This window comes from Panonychus citri, unplaced genomic scaffold (assembly GCF_014898815.1).
Source record: "Panonychus citri isolate SS breed McGregor unplaced genomic scaffold, ASM1489881v1 Contig00135, whole genome shotgun sequence".
Lineage (NCBI taxonomy): Eukaryota > Metazoa > Arthropoda > Arachnida > Trombidiformes > Tetranychidae > Panonychus > Panonychus citri.
This window is the reverse complement of record NW_026515540.1, coordinates 976933-999774: the sequence shown is the minus strand read 5'-3', so window position 1 is coordinate 999774 and position 22842 is coordinate 976933. Positions and strand designations below refer to the sequence as shown.

The 22842-nt window shown below is 30.7% G+C and overlaps 2 protein-coding genes and 1 long non-coding RNA gene across 12 annotated transcripts in view; 1 reads left to right on the top strand and 2 right to left on the bottom strand.

The window, feature by feature from the left end:
• Nucleotides 1-4167: 4167 nt before the first annotated feature.
• On the bottom strand, nucleotides 4168-7616 carry LOC128391853 (uncharacterized). 4 transcript variants are annotated; one of them, XR_008325872.1, is made up of 6 exons: nucleotides 6959-7616; nucleotides 6554-6844; nucleotides 6435-6494; nucleotides 6325-6343; nucleotides 6077-6229; nucleotides 4168-5915 (listed from the first exon to the last, which is right to left on the bottom strand). It is a non-coding gene; the product is annotated as an uncharacterized LOC128391853 (long non-coding RNA). The 4 variants fall into 4 exon arrangements; XR_008325874.1 differs by having other exon boundaries at nucleotides 4168-5269; nucleotides 5555-5915; nucleotides 6554-7448; XR_008325873.1 differs by having other exon boundaries at nucleotides 6452-6494; nucleotides 6554-7472.
• A 1078-nt stretch (nucleotides 7617-8694) lies between these two features.
• Nucleotides 8695-22842, bottom strand: part of LOC128391832 (protein tweety-like) — an 86135-nt gene continuing 71987 nt past the window's right edge. The window contains exons 1-8 of one of the 7 annotated variants that reach the window (XM_053351786.1): nucleotides 17801-18167; nucleotides 15355-16881; nucleotides 13136-13227; nucleotides 12996-13072; nucleotides 11651-12009; nucleotides 10239-11569; nucleotides 9772-9870; nucleotides 8695-9665 (exon numbers count right to left, since the gene is read on the bottom strand). In XM_053351786.1, the coding sequence (XP_053207761.1) occupies nucleotides 11977-12009; nucleotides 12996-13072; nucleotides 13136-13227; nucleotides 15355-16817 (1665 nt within the window). In that variant the 5' untranslated portion in view covers nucleotides 16818-16881; nucleotides 17801-18167 and the 3' untranslated portion in view covers nucleotides 8695-9665; nucleotides 9772-9870; nucleotides 10239-11569; nucleotides 11651-11976. Of the gene's footprint in view, nucleotides 9666-9771; nucleotides 9871-10238; nucleotides 11570-11650; nucleotides 12010-12995; nucleotides 13228-15354; nucleotides 16882-17412; nucleotides 17593-17800; nucleotides 18168-22842 lie in introns of those variants that run through there. The other 6 variants (XM_053351785.1, XM_053351783.1, XM_053351784.1 and 3 more) reach the window with 6 other exon arrangements.
• On the top strand, nucleotides 18871-22808 carry LOC128391851 (E3 ubiquitin-protein ligase Bre1-like). Its single transcript, XM_053351808.1, has 3 exons — nucleotides 18871-19420; nucleotides 19848-21155; nucleotides 21211-22808. The coding sequence occupies exons 1-3, from the start codon at nucleotides 18988-18990 to the stop codon at nucleotides 22527-22529; spliced, it is 3060 nt and encodes a 1019-aa protein (XP_053207783.1). The 5' UTR covers nucleotides 18871-18987; the 3' UTR covers nucleotides 22530-22808.

Below are 22842 nucleotides of genomic sequence, written 5' to 3'. Positions count from 1 at the left end.
GGTTTACTTTAATGATACAAATATATAATATATTCATTGTAATATCTTATCAACCTTTGATGGATTAACTTTTTTAATCATTCTGATTATCGTAATGATTATTAAACGTTAAAATAATAATATAATAACAATTTAACCTTGGCTTTGTTTAAATTGTTGATTAAATTGCTGAGCACAATTATAATTATATTTTATCAGATTAATGAGAAACGGATGTAAATGATTAAATGTTAATAAGCAACTAATTGTTAACCAGTATTATTGATACAATCAACAAAAACAGTCTCTTGATTGGTTAACTAATCAGTTAAATAATTGGATAAGAAACAAATCATCATTGAAGCAATTAAATAATTGTCATTGGAAAAGTTTATCAATCTTAATGGTTACCATTGGTTAGGGTATCATGTTAGTTAATTAACTGATTTCAATCATCAATTGATGGCTCAAGATTTATAATTGTGATTAAGATGAGAACGGAAATTCAAGTTAATTAACTTGAAAAGTTAATCAACTTTTCAAACTAATCAATTGTTTCAATTGATCATCAAATCGGTTAAGGTTAATGCAACAAACAAAACCAATCTGTTGACAAAAATTATTTCAAGTGATTAACTTGATTGTTGTTATTCAATTAAAGCAATAAAATCAACGGATCCTTGATGATAACAATCAAAACTTGAAATTATAAACAATATAATTAACTCTGCTCTGTTTACATTAATTAATTGTAACCAAACAACGATCACAATCAAAAATGATAATCAACAATCAATCAAAATTGTTACATTCAAATGAAAGCTTTTCTAATCACAAAGTTGATGAAGAAATTAATTTCTGCTTCATTAATTAATTAGTTAATTCGGTTGAAATGAAAAGATTTCATTGTTAATTGTGTAAACTAGACAGCAATTAATTAATCAATGTCTGCAGATGAAATTTATTCAACAATTAATTAATTAAAATTGTACTAATCATGATCAAGAAAAGTCAGAAAAAAAAAATTATTTCAAATCAATGAATCTCATTAATGTGAAAATTATAATTGGTTCATCAGTGAACAATTAATTCATTGTTAATAATTAAGGCAGAATATCATTAATCACATTATACACTGAATTAGTTAATTAACATTCAGTTAAATAATTAGTGTTGGCAATGGTTAATTATCCACAGTTATGATAATAAACAATAAATAAGCAACAATTTAATTGGTTAATTTACAATAATAATAATAATAGTGACCAATTTGAAACAATTAACCACCAGTTGATTAGAAAACTCAATTGGAAATACAGTAACAATTAAAATTAATTGTTCAGTTGGTTGAGGGTAAGAAATTAAATCAAATTAACAGTGAAGAAAATACAAATAAAAATAAACAATGATTGTTATTATCAATGATTATGATTAGTAATCAATTGAAAACAATCAAAGAATCGAGTAAAAAAAAAGTAAAACAATCAAATTTGATTGTGAAAGTAAATGAAAGAGTTAATTAGACCTTGTTCTGAATAATTTAAATTGTTACTATTAGTTAATTTACTGATTTATGATAAGTTATTATTAAAGTTTTCACTCACGTAGATTGAAAAAAAAACGATAGCGGTTAATCAATGTAAGAGTTAATTGTTATGATTGATATAAATTAAATCGCCGGAGAAAAAATTTTTACTCATTTTTAGTGTTAATATTTTAATTTTGTATATTAGCCAGGTAATAGTGTAACCATTAGTTAATTGATAATAATCAGTTAATAGCTTGGAGTGGTGTTAAATTTTCATTTGATTGTTATATTTATTATCATGTATTGATGTGGATAGAGAGTGTTTTTCATTATGGAATTGATTATCATCATGATGAATCTATCAAAACCATCAATCATAATCAAGAATGAAAATGAAACATCAGACAAAACAACAAAATGATTTCTGTTTGTTGATTGTTGTTAAATTGTTTGTGTGTATGTGAGTGTGTGTGTGTGTTTGTAAGATTACAGTTTTAGATTGACAATCAAATATTGAATAATAATGAATGATACTAAATACCTAATTGTCCATTTGATTGTTATGATAGTTGATATTTAATCAGATTCCAAATATAAAATTCACTAAATATATTTAGGATATTAGCTCAGGAGGACACACAGGGGATGACGTTGAAAAAGTCACCATTCCTGTTGCTTTCTCATCATGACTTTTCATCATTTATATAATTTCATTTTCGTTTTGTTTGTTAATTGTTGATTACTTTTCCATCCTTTACTTGATTACAATTATGTATCATGTAAGTGTAGTGCGTGTGTTGTATGTGTGTGGTTGTGTGAATATGAGCCAAGGGATGAAATAATATTCAGTGGGCGATCTGTTGTTGTTGTTGTTGTTGTTGGATAATCAAAAGTTAATATTATATTATATTGAATCTTCATAATCATCATGTCCTTTCCCTTATGTTGTTGTTTTATTTTCATCATCTGCTCCTTTCTTGATGATTCTGATTCTGATTCTGATCATGTTGATCATCATCATCATGTTGATGTTACTTTCGCAATTTCAGCTTATTAACTTGGTTAGTTGGATATGTTTTTTCCTGGTAAAAACTTGTCACTCCTCCGCTTAAAAGTTTTCAAATCACTTTTCCTTTGACTATTTTTCTTGACTGTCTCCATCATCATCAGCATGATGTTGATCATGTTGATTATCATCATCATCAACAAATTATTATACACAAAACTGGAAAACACTTTCCCTTACAAACAGCCAACCACATAAAAAACGTCCTCCTCCTTCTTGGTGCTTTTTACAATCATGTAATGTTTATCTGAGAGACTTCAATTGACTGTAATTAACAGGATATCTTTTGGTAGACTTGATTTTATAGTTGATTATTTTTACTTTTACAGAAAAAAAAGTTTAAAAAAAATTCATCATCATGGTGATGTTGATGATTCCATTTCAAAGGAAATTCTTGTTCCATTCATCAATCTAATTCTGTATAACAATAACAGCAGCAATAATCATCATCATCTGTCGCTCCTTTTGTCACCAATGACCTTCCAAGAATATAAATTAATTTATTTATTAGTCTTCAACAATTCAGGATAAGTGAACCATTATTATCGTATTAGCATCAACAGTAGAGTCAGGGGGTAATTCATGGAGATGAAATTTCATGGAATCTATTCCAATGGATCTGGAAACTATTTCGATTCTTTTGAAAATAAACAACAACATGGCGACCAAGTAATTAAACAGCAACAACGAAGTAAATTTTAAGAGAAAAAGTTTTGCCGGGAAATTTACGGAAAAAAGAACTTATATTTAAGAGAGAGAGAGAGTATCTGAGGTTCTCTCTCTTTCTCTCTCATTGAATTTTCATAGTCCTTCTGTTTTTCTCTCTCATTTAGTTTCGTTACTGTTAAATGTATATGTGTGTGTGTGAAATGCCTCCGGGGGTTTACTGATAAAAGAGAAGTGGTTTTCAGCTTTTTCAGTGAAAAAAAGGTAGGAAAAGATGAACATAAATATATTATACACGTAACGCCGTCAGATCAACAAGTTGGTCAATATTAACTACGCTACTTAAATATAGCAAAGGGAATGTCCCAATGGATGGAAAGAGCCTCCGTTCAATTTAAAATCGATTGGTTCAAGGTTTCTCTCATTTTCCTGTTGATTCTTTGAGGTGGTTCAGTATAATTTTCATTTTTAATTTATTTTTGCTTCTTCATCAGGCATCATCATCTCCTTGGTGTCCATTATCTCGTTTGCATTAACTCCAATCTGGCTCATGATGTTATTTATCTGCTTGCTCATTGCAACGAAAAACCATTGATGAAGTAAGAAGTGCGGGAGATACAAGGAAAGAGGGTGGGATGATAGAGAAAGAGAGAAGATAATAACTGAAATAGCTCCCAGCAAAGGAAACACGAACACTTTAATTGCATGACTGACCGGAAACCTGACAACCGGATGTTGCTTTAATTAAATTTGAGGACCATCAGGTTATTAGGCAGCCAGTTTTGCTCGTTGATTGTTTATCTCGATTGTGTTTTGTTTCATTTGCCATGAATTTTACCTGAAGAAAAAGATTAATACGAGAGAGAGAGAGAGAGAGAGAGAGAGAGAGAGAGAGAGTTATGATGATGAAAGAAAAGAACATTAAAACTCAAGCCGTTATATGTCTTTAATTTTTTTCCTTCTTCTTGGTGCTTTTGTTATTTATTTCTGCTGATTATCATGGAGCAACATGAAGGGTGAAAGACGCAGAGAGGACAGAAACATGATGATTGTGAAACAGAATCAAATTCATGAATAAGAAGCTTAAAAATGTATATAAAATGATAGGGAAGAGAAAAAGTTTAAGAGAAAAAAAGTAACCCTGTTGACAGGCCTTTTTTCACATGAGAATTTTCCTCTTCTCTCATCTCTTCAGGAATTAATTTCTATTCATTTTTTTACTTGGCATCTTTTGGCTTCCATTTAGATGATTAGGTGATGTTCATGTTTATGTTGATGATGAAAAAATGTTTTACTTTTTCCAACCAGATAAATGTAACCATGTTGATCTTTGATGTTTCTTTTTTTTTGATGAAGGTGATGGTGGATGTTGATGATATGAGATTATGATGAATTTTCATCTTCAACTAATCTGTTCATTCAACTTTTTTTCTGATTTTCTGTCTCTTCTCTCAATGTATTCATCTCGTCAGTCCAATATAAAGTCGCGTGACACTAGAGTATAACTCTGCTTTTTGTGTGTGATTTTTGGCCAAAATATTTTCCATGAAAATTGGTGACAAAAATTTTGATTTAATAAATTTTCAGTTTCACTGTCTGAATCGTCATCTTTGTTGATCAAATCCCAAGTAAAAATCAGCTCATGGAAAATATCATCAAGAACGATAATAATATTTCAGCTTTCCAAATCATTTTTACACCATTTCCATGGGTATATTATAATAATTCCCTTCCTGTCTTGATTTAACTCATTTTTTTTAATGATAATATTAATGATTATCATGGTTATGATTACATGATGATCATCAAAAAGTAATCATCATTAATAGAAACATAGCCAAATATGTTTACTCCAACTCTTTACTTTTGGTGATTCTCATTTTGATATTGTTTGTATCTGATGCGAAACATTTTTCCTTCAGATCCTCTCTCTCTTTTCACTCGCTTTTTTGGCTCATTCCAGGTTATCAACAGGTAACATCGATGAGATCATCTTCGCAGGAAGAGAATCCAATCTAAAGAAAGAACGACTGAGAAAGAAAGAGAATTAGAAAGAGTTAATACCTGAAAATGTACTTAGTCAGTTTGGTAACATTATTTTAAGGGTTAAACAAGAAAAAGCAAAAAAAAACGGGCTTGTTGATGTTTCACGATGTTCACGATGCATATTATACAAGTTAACAATCTAAATAAACCTCATGAAAAAGTATTATTTATAATCTCGTTCATATTGAATATTGATTGAAGATGAGATTGAAAACAAGCCTGTTTTTTTTTGCTTGTTTTCTGTTGTTGCTTTTGCTGCCTAATCCAACCAAACGAGTTGACGAGGAGTAGAAATTGAAGGAAGAGAGATCGTGTTGATGGTGAATAAGAAGATAATGATGATAGTCATGATGATGTTGATGTTGTTGTTGTTGTTGTTGGTGGTGGTGGTGATGATGGTGATACAATAACCAGAAGGCCTTGTAACACGCTTAAAAACATTGACGAGTAAATTTAAATGTAAAATGAAAATCGTAAAATGGTTCCAAACAGTTGAAGTAAATGGATTGACTAGCATTTGTCAATTTATTAACTTGTTGATTTGTTGTTTTTGACGATAGTGTGACCAGTGATCATCAAAGAATGTGTTACTGCCTTATGACCTTTTCCATTCCCAAACTGTTGACCAACCTGACACAAAGTGAGAAAATAAAGGAAAGGATTATAAACAAAAGAGTTCATATAAATATATAAATGATAATAAAAGAAAAAAAAGCAAAAAAAACAAGATGGATGATGGAAAGAGATGCAAATGATGTTTAGAGTAGATATTGAGTTGATGAATGACCTACCTTTCAATCAAATCACAACAATCCAGTTGATCGTTTTTTCATCTCGCTCTCTCTCTCTTTCTCTCTACTCTTTAAAATAATATAACTTAATCATCGCGATCAGCATCGTGAGAAATTTCTTGATAATAGTATTAACAATAGCAGCAGAAGCAACTGTAAGAGAAAGAGAAAAATTTATATTAATTCAAAACAATCTAAATCAAAATCTAATTCATGTTTGGGTGTGTGTGAGTGTATGTGCCACATACCATGTAGATAAAGTGTTACCTTTAAGGGAGAGAAGAAGAAAAATTTTTAATATTGTTTTTCTATATTCAAACAGATAAAAACGTAATTACAATTAACTGGTCATATTTACCGTTCTTTTCAATTTACCTCAACAATGGGCAGTATTGTCCTGTTTCTAAAACAATGTCACCTTTAGGTTGAGAACAATTTAAATTATGATTAACACAATTAAATTAATACAATACTTACATAACAAAAGCAACAGTAGATTTAGATTATTGTTTATAAGACCAACCAGATTTTCAAATTGACCGTCAAAAGATATTAAAACAAGTCATCTTACCAAATTAACTCTACTGGTTAACCTTGAGGAAAATTAAATAACTGCCTTTCCTCGCTAATTATTAATTAGAAGTTAAATTAAACCAAGTAATTAGATCACAATTAAAGCAAAACATAAAGAAAAAGCGCCAATCGGGTTGAAGAAAATGTTACATGTGTCGCCATCTCTTGGAATAGAATACAAACTTTTACTTCTTTCTGAATTAAAATCGCGATTTTTGCGATTTGAAGTTTCGAAATTAATTAAAGGTAATTAGACCCGATCGCTTTGTAAATTGTATAAATATTGAAGTGAAATTAAGGATAGCTTACTTGTGAATATCAATTTGACCAAAATCAAACAATGGATTGAAAGAATCGAGGAGAGAACAGCAACAACCTGAAAGCTGTGAGATTAATTGATTGTTACTATTGCAATTAAAGTTCTGCAACTATTTGATATTAATATTGATCAAGATTCGAGTAAAAATTAGACTCGTTGAACATTTTCTTTAATCTCGTCGTTTATTAATCTTTTGCGTTTTGACACTCAATTGATAACTTATCATTTTTATCACTCTCTTCTTCCACCAACATGATTACTCTCAATTAACTTTAATCACTACGGATGATTAACCAATATGTAAACTCAAAGTGATTGTCACTATTAAGGGAAAAAAAATCTGAGTGGTCAGTTGAGAGCCTTGAGGGCACAAAGGCAAAGTTGTTGTCATGTTTGAAGTGTTACTCAGACTGGATATTAATAGAATCGTATTCGTATTGGATTAAATTGTCGATTTTGTTTCTTGATCATTTTCGTCATTTGATTATTAATTGTTAAGAACGTAATTATTAGGAGTTAACAACCTTTTTAAATTATTCTTTGAAATGAATTTCTTGATTTCTTCATCAAAATTTGATTACTGAAATGCTATTCAATTGCTATTGATATTAGGACAATTAGTTGATTTCTAACGAATACATTGAATACAATCAATGAGAGATACAGTTAACCCAGAGGTATGATAATAAGTATTGTCCACTCATTTGAGTCTTGAAATGGTCAACTGATTAGATATCAAAAGTTATCTTTACTTGATTATCATTAACTGCACGATGATTAAGAAAGTGGTTGCAAACTCAAAGTCTTTGGTTGGATAATTGCTCCTAAATTAACAATACTTTGATTGTTATTTAGACTGTAAAATGGATTAGGATAGATTTTCATCTAATCCGTTTATGATTTGAGTTAATTGGACACGAAGATTTAATCACAATTAAAGACTACCACTGTGTTGATAAAAAATTATTGAGGTTTTCATAAGTTAAACAAACTAATCTTGTTGACTGATTAACTGATTGTCAAGCAAATGCAAGAGTTATCAATTGGGTTGCAAGGGAAGCCAAATATTAACTAAAAGAAGCCAAATATCACACTAATCAATATTAATCACCACATTAATTTACTGTTCATTGGATTGATTATGATCACAATTAACTCACAACACTAAATATTGCCCGTTACTCAATAACAATGAATTTATTTGAATCATAGTTAACAAGAAAATCAACTAAATCAGCTAACAATTAATCAAATGAATTGTAATTTGTGATAAACTTAAACAACTTAATACAATTAAGAAAAAATAATTAACCATCATAATATTTGATTATCTATTAATGATTAATTTTAACTAGAAATTGTTAACGGTATCAACAAGATGATAATTAAGTTAATTGTCATGGAAATATTTCCTTAATTCAATATGTTAACTATTAATAACAAGAATTGATGGTTATTGATTGATGATTAATAAACAAATGATTGTTGAAAGTATCATTGATTAGATAAACACTACAAGCTATTGATTGATTTACCAAGCTGATAATTGATAGAAATGAATTTTACTATTAACAAATTACTTAATTGCAATAATCGTGTTCGTAATTAATAGTAACCATTAACTTTCTAGTTTTAGATTATGTAAACATTTCATTTAGGATTTTAATTGTTGGATCATTAATTAGCAGCCGATGGATGATGATGATAATTATCAAGACAATTTAACTTTTATATAAACAATCAAAACTTTATCTGGTTTAATTTTCTGGTGAATTTGGGTTTTTCTGGTTCTCTTTCTGGTTAATTAGTGATAAACAAAAAGGGAAAAGTTTTCAATCTACAATTTGAATTCGAAAAAAAATTTCTTCTTCATTGATAATTAATTAATTAATCCAGTTTAATGATTTGAAGATGATGATGATGATGATGATGATGGTTTGTTGTTGTTAAAATTAAAAGATTTGGCAAACAATGAATATGAGCTGAAAGTGATTTGCTTTTACTGTGAGTGTATTTGTGTTGTTGATCAAATTAGTTTGATCATGTTGATGGTAAGATGTTGGGTGAGATTGGCAATTATGGTGTATTATTGTTATTAATTGAGTTAATGATGAGGATGATGATGATGATGGCGATAACTTAATTTGATTCCTTGACCAGAAGACAAGAAAAGGAAAGACGGTAACTGAGCCAAATGTGTGTCAATGTGTAATCCATAAATTCAGTAGTGAATATGATTGTTTATCGTTATTACAATTATTGATATTGATGATGAAAATGATGAGGATGATGATGGTGATAACTATGAAAGCATCAGGTTACTTGATTGTAAATGATGATGAAGGAAGAAAAGAGAAAGAAAATATTTTCATGTTGACAACTAATCATCACAAAGTAAACAAAGTACTGTCAATGTGTCTAAAGGTATCCATCTGAGGTGTATTTTATTCAGGAAGTTCATCAATTGTGATCATGGTGATGAGAGAGAGAGAGAGAGACGAGGATGACGTTAATCAAATAAATTTACAGTTGATCATGTAAACTATTAGTTGTACGGTTACAATGACAAACAATCAACGTAGTGGATTAGTCTTCCTTCCTGTTTGTTGGGAATCTCCTCTTTTCCTAGTAGTTTAAATGTAAACAATCAACTTAATTTGGATCTTCTATAAATATCATTGAATTTAATTGTTTACTCTGTGGAAAGAGATGAAGATAAAAAAGCAAATTAATTACATAGTATTTTCATCATTTCTTTCATTATTTAATCAATATCATTATGAGTTGAGATGTTGATACTTACCTTTGGATATTGATCATCAGGGATTAGATCAAGATGGACATTAACTTGTGGGTGGATTTGAGGTGATGATGATGATGATAGAGAAAGAGATAAGGATGACTATTAGGAAGAGAATGAGAAAATGAAGATGAAAAAAAAATGAACTTGGATTAAGTTGGATTAAGGAAGAAGATACAATAATCTGTGAGAAATAATGATCTTGATTAGATTAAAGAGATTCACAATTAACACAGATTCTATATTCTAATGGTTAATTTACTGTAAGAAATCAAGTAGAAAGACTAGTTATCATTTAATTAGTAATTAATTGTCGGATAATTAATTTCATTTATCGATTGTGATTTGAGTTCGTAACAAAAAAAGTGAGGGAAAAAGTTGAGATTGATAAACAATTGGATTAAGCAATTGATTAAATTGGTTAATTTGAATGGCAATTACAAATCTCTTTGATAATCAAATATTCTTACCTATTAAATTAGTGGAAAATCAATTGTGATGATTGTGAACGTTAAAATTAATCACTGATCTAGTGGACAATTAACTCTCCTCTTCAATAGACATCAGTTTGGATATTTGTGTTTCAACAGTGTTGTCAATTAAATTGTTAATTAACACAAATACAATTAATTATTTGCTTTGAAAAGGTAAAAAAATTATCATGATAATATTTTTTTCTGATTAATTTTTGTCTTTATGTTTCTATCATTTTCTAGTCTATTTTGTTCATTGAGTTAATTTATCTTTTTTTTTGCATTTACTGAGATTCCAATTGTATCCAAATAGTGATGAAGTGATGATGATGCTAATTTACAGTTTTTGTGGAATGTGATAATGATTAAGATGATAATGATGATGAAAGGTGCCTCTAGTGATAAGGGAAAAAGGTTATCAGGAAAAGAAGAAAAAAGAAGCACAAAAAGGGAAAGAGAGAGAGAGAGAGAGAGATGAGGATGAGGGCGAAGTGGGTGATGAGGATGCTGGCGAATGGATTGATGAGAGTGATGCGCACACGAAGAGATCAATAATTGGGAGGAAAAGAAGGAGGAAAGATGAGGAAGAGAAAATGTTCACTATGGGATATGTTGTAAGAGGAAGATTTTGGGAGTGGAGATTATGGGAAGTGGAAAAAAGGAAAAGGAAAAGTTGTTATGGATTCTGGTTCTTTTTTAACAAAAATCGTGGACAAACATGTAAACATAGTTTCAAATGTTGATAATGATGATAAAGATGATGATGGAAATGATAATAATAGTAAACATAATGAGAATAGAAAAGTTATCATCATCATCGACCATTATCAAAGCATCCAAAGTCTTTCTCTCTCTCAAATCGTTTGGTGGGTTAACATGTAAAATGATTATACAGTGAATTAAATGTTAAACTAAATAGAAAAGAAAAAAAAATGGCGAAAAGAGAATAATAGAAAATTAAGTTAATTTAAATAAAATAGAAATAAAATGAAAATAATAAGAGGATGGAGAGAGAATAGAAAACAAGATTAACACAGAAATAGAATTGATTGTTTACCTTTTTTTCTTCTTCTTTTTTCGTTACTCCATTTGAAGAATGAATTTGTTTTCTTCTTCCTTTTCTATTGCTTCTTTTCTGCTCTGACTTCGCCATGATGATAATGATGATGCTCAGGATGAATTGAAGAGAAGATGATGAGGAGGAGGAAAGAGAGAAAAAAGAGAAAGAGAAGGAAAGAAAAGGATGAGGATCAAGATGATGGGGATGCTCTTCGACAGGATTAAAATTTGGTCGCCTGAGTTGCTCTCATCACCAAATCATTGTCCGCCTGAATGATGGAGAGAAGATGAAGTGAAGAAAAAGAGAAAAGAAAAAAAAGATATTGTTGTGATTGAAGAATAATATTTACCTTGATTTTTGATAATCCTTAATAATAATTGTCATTTTCTCAATTCTCTATCTTTCTCCTTTGTAAATCTCTCACTCGACTCACAAAATTTCATCATAAAACTTGAGAATCATGTTAACACATTGAGAATATAATTTACATTCAAGTAAATCTCATGTTGACAGTTTTCTGTTGACACATAAATACACTAATCTGTTGTACAGTTTGTTCACATTCGTTAAATTATTTAACATATTTACAGCTCACATTTAATATTAAACCAAAAGGATAATCAATATAAATCCATCTAATTCAAATCACTGAGAGTTTTCTGGTGTTTTTCTGGATCAAGCATGGAAAGTTGGAAATGATGTGTTCCTCTAATACAGATAAAAGAAAAAAACAAAAACAAAATAAAAAAAGATGAAAAAATGAACAAATAAAAGGGAACAGTGAGAGTAAGATGATGATGATGATGATGTTGATATTATTCTTGTTAAATAACGATGCTGGTGATGATGAGGATGATATGGTAAAGATATTCCATAGAACAAAAAAGATAAATCATTCAGGGTGATTTCTTTATTCAGCAAGAAACAATCACTTTTTGTTTTCTTATTTTCCATTTGGTCACTAAGGTTGTGGACAGTGTGTTGGGTCATCTAATCTAATCGTCATTACTATTACTAGTATCATCTCATCATTTCATTGGAATCACAGTTTTATTCATTGATCCATTGTCAATGTTTCCATTTCAGCTTCATCACTTAATCATTATCAACATCATCACAATCAACAACAACAACATGATGATGATGAAAATCACATTCCCCTTTCAATGGTCAATTGCATTCAGGTGAACCGTTTAACTTGAGGTCATCATAAAATCCAAATCAGATCATTTTTTTTGTTTGGTTGAAATTCGTATAAATAAAAAATGGGTGTAGATGCAGTAATTGTGATAATAATTAAAAGAAAATGAAATCAAATGAAAATTGTGGGTTGAAAAGAAATAAATTAAACAAAAATTGATTTTAATTAAGGAAAAAAAAAGAATAAAAATAAAACTCCTACATGTGAGTAGAGATTTAAAAAAAAATTGTCACCATTCATGTTGAATCTTTTTAGATCGTTTCGAGATTCTTATTGGATTCAGAATTGGTGATCGGTGGGGTTGCTAAAAGGTTAACCTTTGTAGTTGTCATTTGATTAACAATTAATCATAACCGAGTAATTTTTTTTTCTTCATAATTTCATGTCGTAATTTCATAATTTCTTGTGTTGTTTTTCATGTTTGTGATATACGTATAATAATATTATTATAAATATAAATATATAAAGTATATTATCACTTTCGATAACTCACAACATAGTGTGGCTGCCCAAGAGGTTGATGACCATGGTGATGTTGCATTTGGTGTCCTTGAAGACCTTGCTGTCCAACTTGTTCATATGAAGGAGGAGGTGTTAAAAAGGATAACTGTTCGTCCCGGTTAACAGACCTACCATTTGTTGACTGGGGTCCAAGTGGTGGTGCATTAGCCATATAATTGGGGCCAGGTACAAAATGAGGAGTCTGAGGTGGAGTGTGACTGTATCTGAAAAAGATGAACGGAAAAACAAATTGATTAATGAGAAATAAAAAAAAACAATAAATCAGGTCAGTTTATAACCACAAAATGAATCAATCAATTAATTTTTTTCCCACTAATTTCATCAATAAACTATTAAACCCCAATTGTCAATTTACACATAATTTACCCTCACTAGGTTATCATTATTATTATCGGCGAGTGTTGAAAATCATGTTTATATGTGTTCATTGCCGTGTCATGATATAGTTTAAAGTGTGAATATACATGTACATGTATGTGTGTGTTTGGAGGTTGAGTCATGGAGTGTGAAGAAAGGGTAGTGGTTAAAACAAAAGCTTGAAGATAGAGAGAGAGAAGAGAGAGGCCAAACGAAGAGATAATAACGATAACAATAAATAAGAATCGCCAAGTGGATGAATGAGATTCAAATGCATAAATAAAAAATCAACAGAACAAAAGAAAAAGGTTTGAAAGTGAAGTAAACATAAGCTATGATTGCAAGTCCTGTTTTTGTTTTTGTAACAGTTAAGGAGTTGACTTGATTAGCAACAATTAGTTTTGAAAATTGCAAAACCTCATCATGACTGGTTTTAGATGTTACATCAAAGAGGCCTTGTTGTTGTTGTTAGTGAGAAAGAGAGAGAATGAATGAAAGAGAGGAATGTAAATAGTAAATAAAATACAGGGGACGTTTATACTTGGAAAGGATAAGTGGGGCAGACCTGTTTTGATAGTTATACAGAAACGATGGTTGATTACTCAACACGCTATATGTGTATTTGATGTCTGAGCATATTAAATTGTTGTCGATTGGAGTGAATTAAGTGAATTAAGAAACACATTTGAAACAAGCAAAAATCTAGAAAAAGTTATATACAAAGTGGGTAAAGTTAATTTAGCTTCAAGATGAATGATTAATGAAATGGATACTAATTCTCATTTAACCCTCTATTTCTTATTTAACTAAACAAAAACATTCGCTCTTATGATGATGATAATGAAAAACCAGGGTTCTATTAGAATACAGGATAGAAAAGGATATAAAGAGATGAATAAGATGATGATATTAATAATATGGATGAAAATTAAAGAAAAGATAACAGATATTCACTAAAGGGTTGTAATGTATTACTCTTATTCTTAGAAATAAAATTGAATTGATCTAAGAGGAGGCTGGTAAGAAGATCTGAAGGTGGTCAGTTAATATAAGAATAAACGCCTTAGTAGAAAATTAAAGGATATAAATGAAATAGGGAAATAGATTTTAAGATTGAAAAGAAGAAAAATGTTTCGGTCAAGTGAATAACAGTAATGGTGTGAAACACTTATGAGCTATTGGATTTTAGCTGCTAATGTATTTCTGTTAATACCCTTTCCAAGTCAGATTTAATCACGTCCATCAACAATTTTCGCATCAAACCTTAAGGAGAGATTTGTTGTCTAATATTTGGCTTGTAAATCCCTTCAACTTGAAGTAAAATGGCTAAAAGAGATATTGAAAATCTATTGTATCATGTTAGTTGCAATAATTGGCAAGAAAAAAGAGTTTACGGAGAGAAAAGAATAAAGTAAAAAAAGAGAATAGAAAAAAAAAGAGGGAAAGAAATGAAATGAGTAGTCACTTTGCTTCCTGATACATGCTTTCTTTTGATATCACATGAAAACCCAGTGAATTAGGTTGACCAATGATCAATTGATTGATTCCCTTCACTAAAGTTGTTTCTTAACAAACTTGTTTCAAGCATCAACATTTTCTCTTTCTCTTCATTACATTTTATCGCTTTTCTTTTTTTTTCAGCTCAAAGTAATGACTGACATGGAGAAATAGAAAGAAAACTGAATAGGTAAGGTAAGTGAACAAGATAATAGTGAGATGAAACTAATGCTTGAAATCCAGGAAGAAACAGTCAAACTAGTTGTTGGTAGGTTAAGGTTAAGGTTGGTAATAGTAAAAGGGAACAAATAGAGGGAGAGATAAGGAAGTATTAATTTGACAACATCGCACACACACACACACTCATCAGAAATTATATTCTCATTGTGATTTGAAAATATTAAATTGAATTATGATTCATTGAATAGTAGGACAAAACAGGTAAAGGGCAATGTCCTTTAATTAATGATAATCACCTTGGTCTTGATGATGGGCCACTAGCAGCAGCATAATTATCTCTGGTGCGTTTGATATTTCCAGTTGATGAGGATACGGTGGACGATGCTGAGGCTGGAGCTAAGAATGGCGCTGTTTCCTCGGAAGCATCTCCGGTCATTGTCTTGTTTCTTTTGATACGAATGTTAATCCAAGTATGGGAAGCACAGAGGACAAGGAGGGTAAATATTAGGCCAGTCACTGAAGAAGAGGCCAACATAAGGGAAACACCTTCCAGCACATCTTTACATGAATGGTTCATGGTGTGTTTATAACTTTCATGGATTCCTTGGCAGTGTGAGTGTTTATTAAAGATATCCGTTTTATTCCGTATATTGCTCATACCTTTTTGAATATTACCCATATATTGTTTGAACATTGAATCAGTACAATTTGATTTACATTGAGACATTATTTCTTCATAGTTGCTGGCAACTTTGTCCAAATGCATTAAAATCTCATTTGATTGTTTGAAGTAAATATTTTCAGTTGTTCTTGGATCACATTTTATGTAATAATTGAGTAAAAGTGTTTCCCTTGGAAGATATTTGTAAATGAAAGGTTTTGGGTCCATACAGAAATCAGAAACAGCAACACAAAAACCAATGTAGATTGATGTTAAAACCCAACAGATTACAAGTGAAAGTAAACCAAGGACGGAAAATAAGATTAACATGCATCGTGAATGTCGACAAACACCACACATGAGAATCAAACCAATGAAAAGAAGTGATATGAGGGTTGCCCAAGTAGCCATGGTACGAATCATCTCTTTCTCGGGAACATTGAGATTTTCAATTTGGTCAAAATTTGCTTCATTGAAAACTTTACCTCGCATCTCGGTGATAATTGAGCTTGCCGAGTTGGTATTACGCTTCATTTCCTCAATTTTACTATGAATAAAATTGACAAGAGTATAATTTTTCATTATGGGTCCAGTAACCCGATTTAGTGAAAGATTTAAATTGTCATGGATATCCTTTTCCAGGCTGGTATCAACTATTGCAGTTAATGAATTTAAATCATTTATATCTTGAGCAATTTTTGATGTTGAATTTTGTACTTTCACCATTCCTTCATGGGTCACATAATTACCATAGAGGCCCACAGTGATTACTGCAATTGAAAGAATAGTAAAAAGGAAAAGGAAGCATTTACAGCAGGTCAACTTTTTCTTCTTCTTTGAATTGACATCACAGCATCGACAAAGGAAGAAGATGAGAAAGAAAAGAAGGGTTAAGATTAACCAAAAACCAGGAATGGCCACAATAATGCCGAGGGCTTCTTGATATTGGTTATCATTTAAATCAAATGTTGCATTAACCCAATTAAAGTGAATATCTTTGTGGGGAACTTGGTGAAAATATTTGGCAGCCAATGATATTTTATAATCTCCACCAGGGCTGGCTATTGATGAGTTTATAAATTGATCCATAAGATCCATGATGGTGAATGATGATGATGAAATAATGTGATTTTTATACGAATGAATGAGCTTTTAAAAGTGCCTGGAATGAAGGAAGAACAAAAGAACAGAAAAAAAGATAAGAAAACGAGGAAACCAATACAAAATAATAAATTTTTAGGAGACAAACACAATGATTTGCTCAAATCAGGATAAGAATAGTAAAACAAAAGAAGATTGGAAATGATAGAGATGCGAGAGAGAGAGAGAGGAAAGCTTTCGAGAGACCAGTAAAGGAGAAATGGGTAAGAGAGAGAGAAGAAGAGAAACAAAATGAAAGAAATGATACAAAAGAGAGTAGAGAAGAAAATGAGAGATACAGAAATAGGAGAGTAAAAAGCAATAGTAAAATAAGAGATGATAAAGAATCAAGATAAACAGAAAAAGATGGTCAATAGATGAGATGCGATAGTTTAAAGTCTAAACCAGATTAGAATGAGCTTTGATGGGATTATTGAAAATGCGAACAAAACAACGCAGTTAATCATTTAAAACAGAATAAAGAGAACTAGAAAAGCAAAAGGAAAGATAGAGAGAGAGAGAAATTCAAAGACAAGCATAAATTAGTAAAAACCATTTAGATAGTCAAGATGATGATTGCTAATGAGATAAAATTACAATTGATGTACAATTAATGAAGATGATGATCAATTAACCAAATCATCAAGTTTAACAAGTGACGAGTGAAGGTTTAGAGCAGAAGAAAATTACTTATTAAATATAGAGAATAGAAAATAAGAAGAGAAAAATGTAACAGAGTAAATTTTCTCTCGATCAATTGATAGAAAACAATGTTAATAAAAAAACATCAAGTAATGAATAAGATGATGAAAGAAGAAGAAAAAAAAACAAGAGAAATGGAAAAGGAAGAGGAGGAGGAGTAGGAGGGTAAGAGAGAGAAGAAGAGTAAGAGAAAGAAATAGAATAGAATTTGAAAATTAGAAACAGAGAACTAAACTTACCAAGACATTTGACACAAGAGAACAAAATATTTGGTCACAGCGTGAAGAGAAAAAATGAAAGGTAAAAAGACTTGTATACACAAAGAGAAAAGATTTTACTGGTTAAGAGAAATGGAGAGATAATAGAAGAGAATAAAAAAAAGAAAAAATATTCTCCAAAAAAAAGAGAAGAAATTACATCAATTGGAATTCATGATCGGTGAAAAGACAAATAAGAAATGTCAACAAGTGATTAATTAGAAAAGAAGTTGAGAAGAAAAACAATTAATTAAACACTAAATTAAAAAAGAAACACGAAATTTATTAATCACAATTAACTAACTAATAAAGAATAGAAAAAGTTATCATGACTTGAGCTTCGCTTGTTCTTTAACCAAATGAATTTTTCTCAATCCAAATCTCTCTCTGGGAGTGGTTTCTATAAGTGGCTCCATCTCGTTTTCGAAATTCGACTTGACAACTTTTCTCCATTTTCATCAATTAATGAAAGAACAATTTAAATTAGAATGAGACAATTAATTCTGCAAAAAATTAGATGAAAAACTTGAAAGATTTACATTAGAATTAAGATTGATTTGGATGAGAAAATTCAAAGAAAAAGGGTTGATTGTGAATAATTAAAATTCTATTAATGTTTTTCTTATAATTACTTTTGAAGAGAAAGTTTTTTTTTTGTTTAATTAGTGTGAGAATTGATTGTGTATTGATTAAGTGATTAAGTAGATTGAAGTTGTTTAATCGTTGATTCGTTGATTCGTTGATTATGATTAGTAAATTTTTAAAGCTTTTAAAAGTCAAAGGGAAATTTTATTGAGAAAGTTTCGTTTCGTTACTTTAGCTTTTGTTTTTCCATCTTGATTTGATTCTAGCAAATGATTGGATCAAATTATTAATTAATTGTTTTCCACAATTTAGATAATCATCATTGATTACTAATTATTTTTTTCGCTTTTTTTATCTTATTGTTTAAAAGATTAGAAAATGAAAGTTGTAAATGTGTTGCTGGTCCCTCGAATTCGGGGCTAGTCTACTAATCTACATTTTGTCTCTTTCTTTTCTCTTTCTTTTGGTTTTGCTTTGGTTTTTTGTCTTCATCTTGTCTGTTCAATAATTTTAATTTATTTTTTTTTTGTTTGATCTCATCAAATGTTTAAGTTAATTGATTTAACTAGTGTTGGCTTATTATTATGGAACAGTTTGACATTAATATTCTTAAATTTCAGAATAAGAAGCTCGGTGAACGATTGGAGGTTAAAGCAAAGGTTGAATCTGATTTAAGACAAAGGATTGAACAATTGGAAAAGAAACAAACATCAGCAGAAGCCATTGTTTACGTTATTAACCGATATTGGAATCAATTAAATGAAGATTTAAGGATCTTATTACAAAGGTTTGATGCGGAAACTTCTGATCAACAAGAGAATGATAATGAAAATGAGGCAACCACCTCATTTATTTCACAATTATCCACTTGGGATAAGGATGAATTGGAGGAGAATCTGCGACAACGGGTTGAAGTGTCAAAGAGAGCAGTGAGCAAGGTAATTGCCACATTCGATAGGATTGTACAAAGAAATGAGAAAATAACCTTTGCCCTAAAAGGTACAACGCTTGGTGACGGTAGGTTAATCTCTGTAGAAGAGAATTTAATTACAATCATTTACATTCTATTCTCTTGTATGTTATTTTTCCCCATCTTTATGAACAGTGGAGATGATGATGTTGCTTTTAACCATTTTTGTTTCTCTTTGTATTGGTCTTTATTTTACTTAGACTCTTGACCATTAGCCAGTTGATCATCTTCTCTTATTTTTATATAATATGTGATAACATATGATGATCAACCTAATGTTGAGGTAAAATTTGACTGACAACTTTTGCTTGATTGTTTTAATCAACTATATTACCGGCAAAGTGCTGAAGGCTGTCATTCTTGTTGTTATTTAACTTATTCTCTCAATATATTTTTCTTTTTCTTTTTCTTTCTTCTATATTTATATTTAGTATTTTAATCTATTATTATTTATTTTCTTCCTTTTCTCTTTAGGTGATACTGATAATGGTGAGAGTAATCCTAGTCTTGATGAGGCTGTTAAAAAGGCTAACCAAGAATTACAAAATGAGAATAAAAATCTCAATTCTTTGGTTACTTCTTTACATGAGAAACATCATAAGATGAGCCTCAAGTTCAGTGAGATGAAGGATAGCTTGGAATCAATGGAGACAAGAAATGATGAGCTTAAAGCTCGTATTGATGATCTTGAATTTGATCTTAATCGGACACGATCTAAAGAGATTAGGTTACAAGACAATCTTCAAGATGCCCGTGAAAAATTACAAACAATTCAAATGTCGGGTGGTGATTATGATTTTGGTACCAATGGTAAAAGTGCCAAAAACCGTAGTGATAATGTTAATCATGCCAAGTTTGAAGATCTTCAAAAGGAACTTGAAGAATACAAAGAACTGTCCAATAAACGATTAAACGAACTTGAAACGCTAAATTCAGCTCACAAAGAAGCTCTAACCCTCATCGAGAAATTAAAAATGGATCTTCAAACATTACCTGAAGCCGTTGTTGTTGAGACTGTCGAATACAAATGTCTTCAATCACATTTCTCTGTTCTTTATAATGAATCAATGCATCTAAAAACACAATTAGAAGAGGCGAGAAGTATGATGGTTAATTCAAAGACTGCTCATCTTAGGCAAATTGAACACATGGAATCGGAGGAATTGGAAATGCAGAAAAGACTCAGGACCGAGGTAATTCAATTAGAAGATCAATTGGAGCAGGTTAAAAAAGAGTATGAAATGTTACGGATTGAATTTGAACAAGCAATCGCTGCCAATGAACAAACAGGTCCTATTAACAAAGAGATGAGACATTTGATTACAAGCCTTCAAAATCATAATGTCCAATTAAAAGGTGAAGCAGCCAGATATAAGCGTCGTCTTAAAGATTTACAACATGATTACAATAAGATAAAACATATTTGTGAGACTCAACATCAAAATTTGATAACATCCAACGCCAACAGTAATTCTGTTAATAACAATAGTAACACAAATAATAATGTTCCCAACAACAGCTCCATTAATAGTCAGCCTGTTGTACATGCAAATATCAAATCAAACATAAAGATTGAACCAGGAGTTGAAAATATTGATGATCCACCTACAAAAAGACAAAGAACTGACTCTGGAACTGATGTTAATCTTATTAAAGATGGCGGCAACAAAGAAATTGATGAAAAGAAACCTGGTGATTTAAGTGTAATCAATGATAATTCGCGGGTAATTATCAAAAAAGAACGTGAAGATTCAAGTCAGACTAACATTCATACCACCTCCTTCATCATCATCATCATCAACAAACACAACCACCACCACAACAACAACCACAGTAACCACAACGACAGCGACAACTACATCATCTGGTAACATTCCCTATCCAAGTCATTCTCATCCATCAAGCCATACTCACCGGTCTAATCATCATCTTAAAAAGGAAGAAGATTCTGGAGAAACAAGTGAAAGACCAAATGCTGTTCGTTTCTCTGGTGTTAGTCACGATGAAAATAAAGGTACTAGCGGTGGTGGAACCAGTGGAACTATTAGTATTAGTAGTAATAGTCTTTCTAGTGGCAGTAGGAAACTCGAACCTGAATTAGTAATCAAAGACTTACAGAAACAATTGAGAGCAATGAGTCAACAGAACAAGGAAATGAGAATGGTTATTGATTCGTACAAAACAAGCCAACGAGATCAGAGGGATAAAGTTGCCCTGATGACAGCGGAAAAGAAAAGTCGAATGGAGGTAGAAGATTTAAAGAAACAATTAGCTAAACATCAAGAATCTGATCGGCGTGATAGACGTAAATACGCTGATGAAGAAACTCAAAGAGAAATCGCCAAGTACAAGGAAAACATTCAACAATTACAGAAACTTTTAGCTTCTCAAAAGCAAGAAGATGAAGCTCTCCTAAATGAAATGGAAGTGACCGGTAATGCGTTTGAAGATATGCAAGAGCAAAATTTACGTTTAATGCAACAATTAAGAGAAAGAGATGAAGCCAATTTCAAATTAATGTCCGAACGGATTAAATCTCAAGGTATTTTAAACCTGCTAAAAGAGGAGAAAGAAAATCTTAATCTTCAAGTGATTAATTTGAAAGCTCAAGTTGAAGCACAAAATCAAGTGGTTAGAAAATTGGAAGAAAAAGAAAGACTATTACAAAATAATTTATCGACCGTGGAAAAGGAGTTAAGTTTAACCCAACAGGCGATGGAACAAAATCGCCGGAAAGCCATCGAATCGGCACAATCAGCGGCAGATCTTAAATTACATTTGGACAAATATTTAAGTCAATTAAAAGAAGCACAAGCAACGGTTGCCGATAAAACATCTACCCTACAACAAGAAGCATTTAAAAACCAACGACTTCAAGAAGAAGTAATGACCTGGCGAAGATTATACGAAAGAGCGAAAAAGTTCGAATTAGCAACAACCGCAGATGAAGTTCTTCAAGAGGAAATAAAAGAATATAAATCACAGTTGACCTGTCCATCTTGTAAGACCAATCGTAAAGATGCCGTGTTAACAAAGTGTTTCCATGTATTTTGTTACGAATGTCTAAAAACCAGGTACGAAACTAGACAAAGGAAATGTCCTAAATGTAATGCGCTTTTCGGTGCAAATGATTTCCATAGATTGTATCTTGGTTAGTATTTATTGTCCATAATGTCAAATCTACTTTTCTCTATCTATCTCTCTCTCTCTCTTCATCTCTTTTTTCTCTCCTTTTTTCGCATTCTCTTTTTTTCCACTTCACTCCTTGTTCTTTATTTCAAATCTCTCTCTCTCTCTCAATATCTATCCAATTTCTCTCTCACACACAACTTTATCTTCTTTTCTTTCAAAAAAATATTTCTCTCTCCTTGTAAGCCTTTTTAAAAAGTATAAACAAAAATAACTACAAAATAAAATTCTCATTTGATAAAATTTTCAATTCCATCAAATCGATGATCAACAAAAAGAG

Bases quoted from the DNA above. Each gene is read 5' to 3' on its own strand.
- LOC128391851 (XM_053351808.1), top strand. From the start codon at position 18,988: ATGGAACAGTTTGACATTAATATTCTTAAATTTCAGAATAAGAAGCTC. The intron at 19,421-19,847 runs GTAGGTTAATCT...TTTTCTCTTTAG, and splicing joins AGGTACAACGCTTGGTGACG to GTGATACTGATAATGGTGAG. The intron at 21,156-21,210 runs TCATCATCATCA...CAACCACAGTAA, and splicing joins TAACATTCATACCACCTCCT to CCACAACGACAGCGACAACT.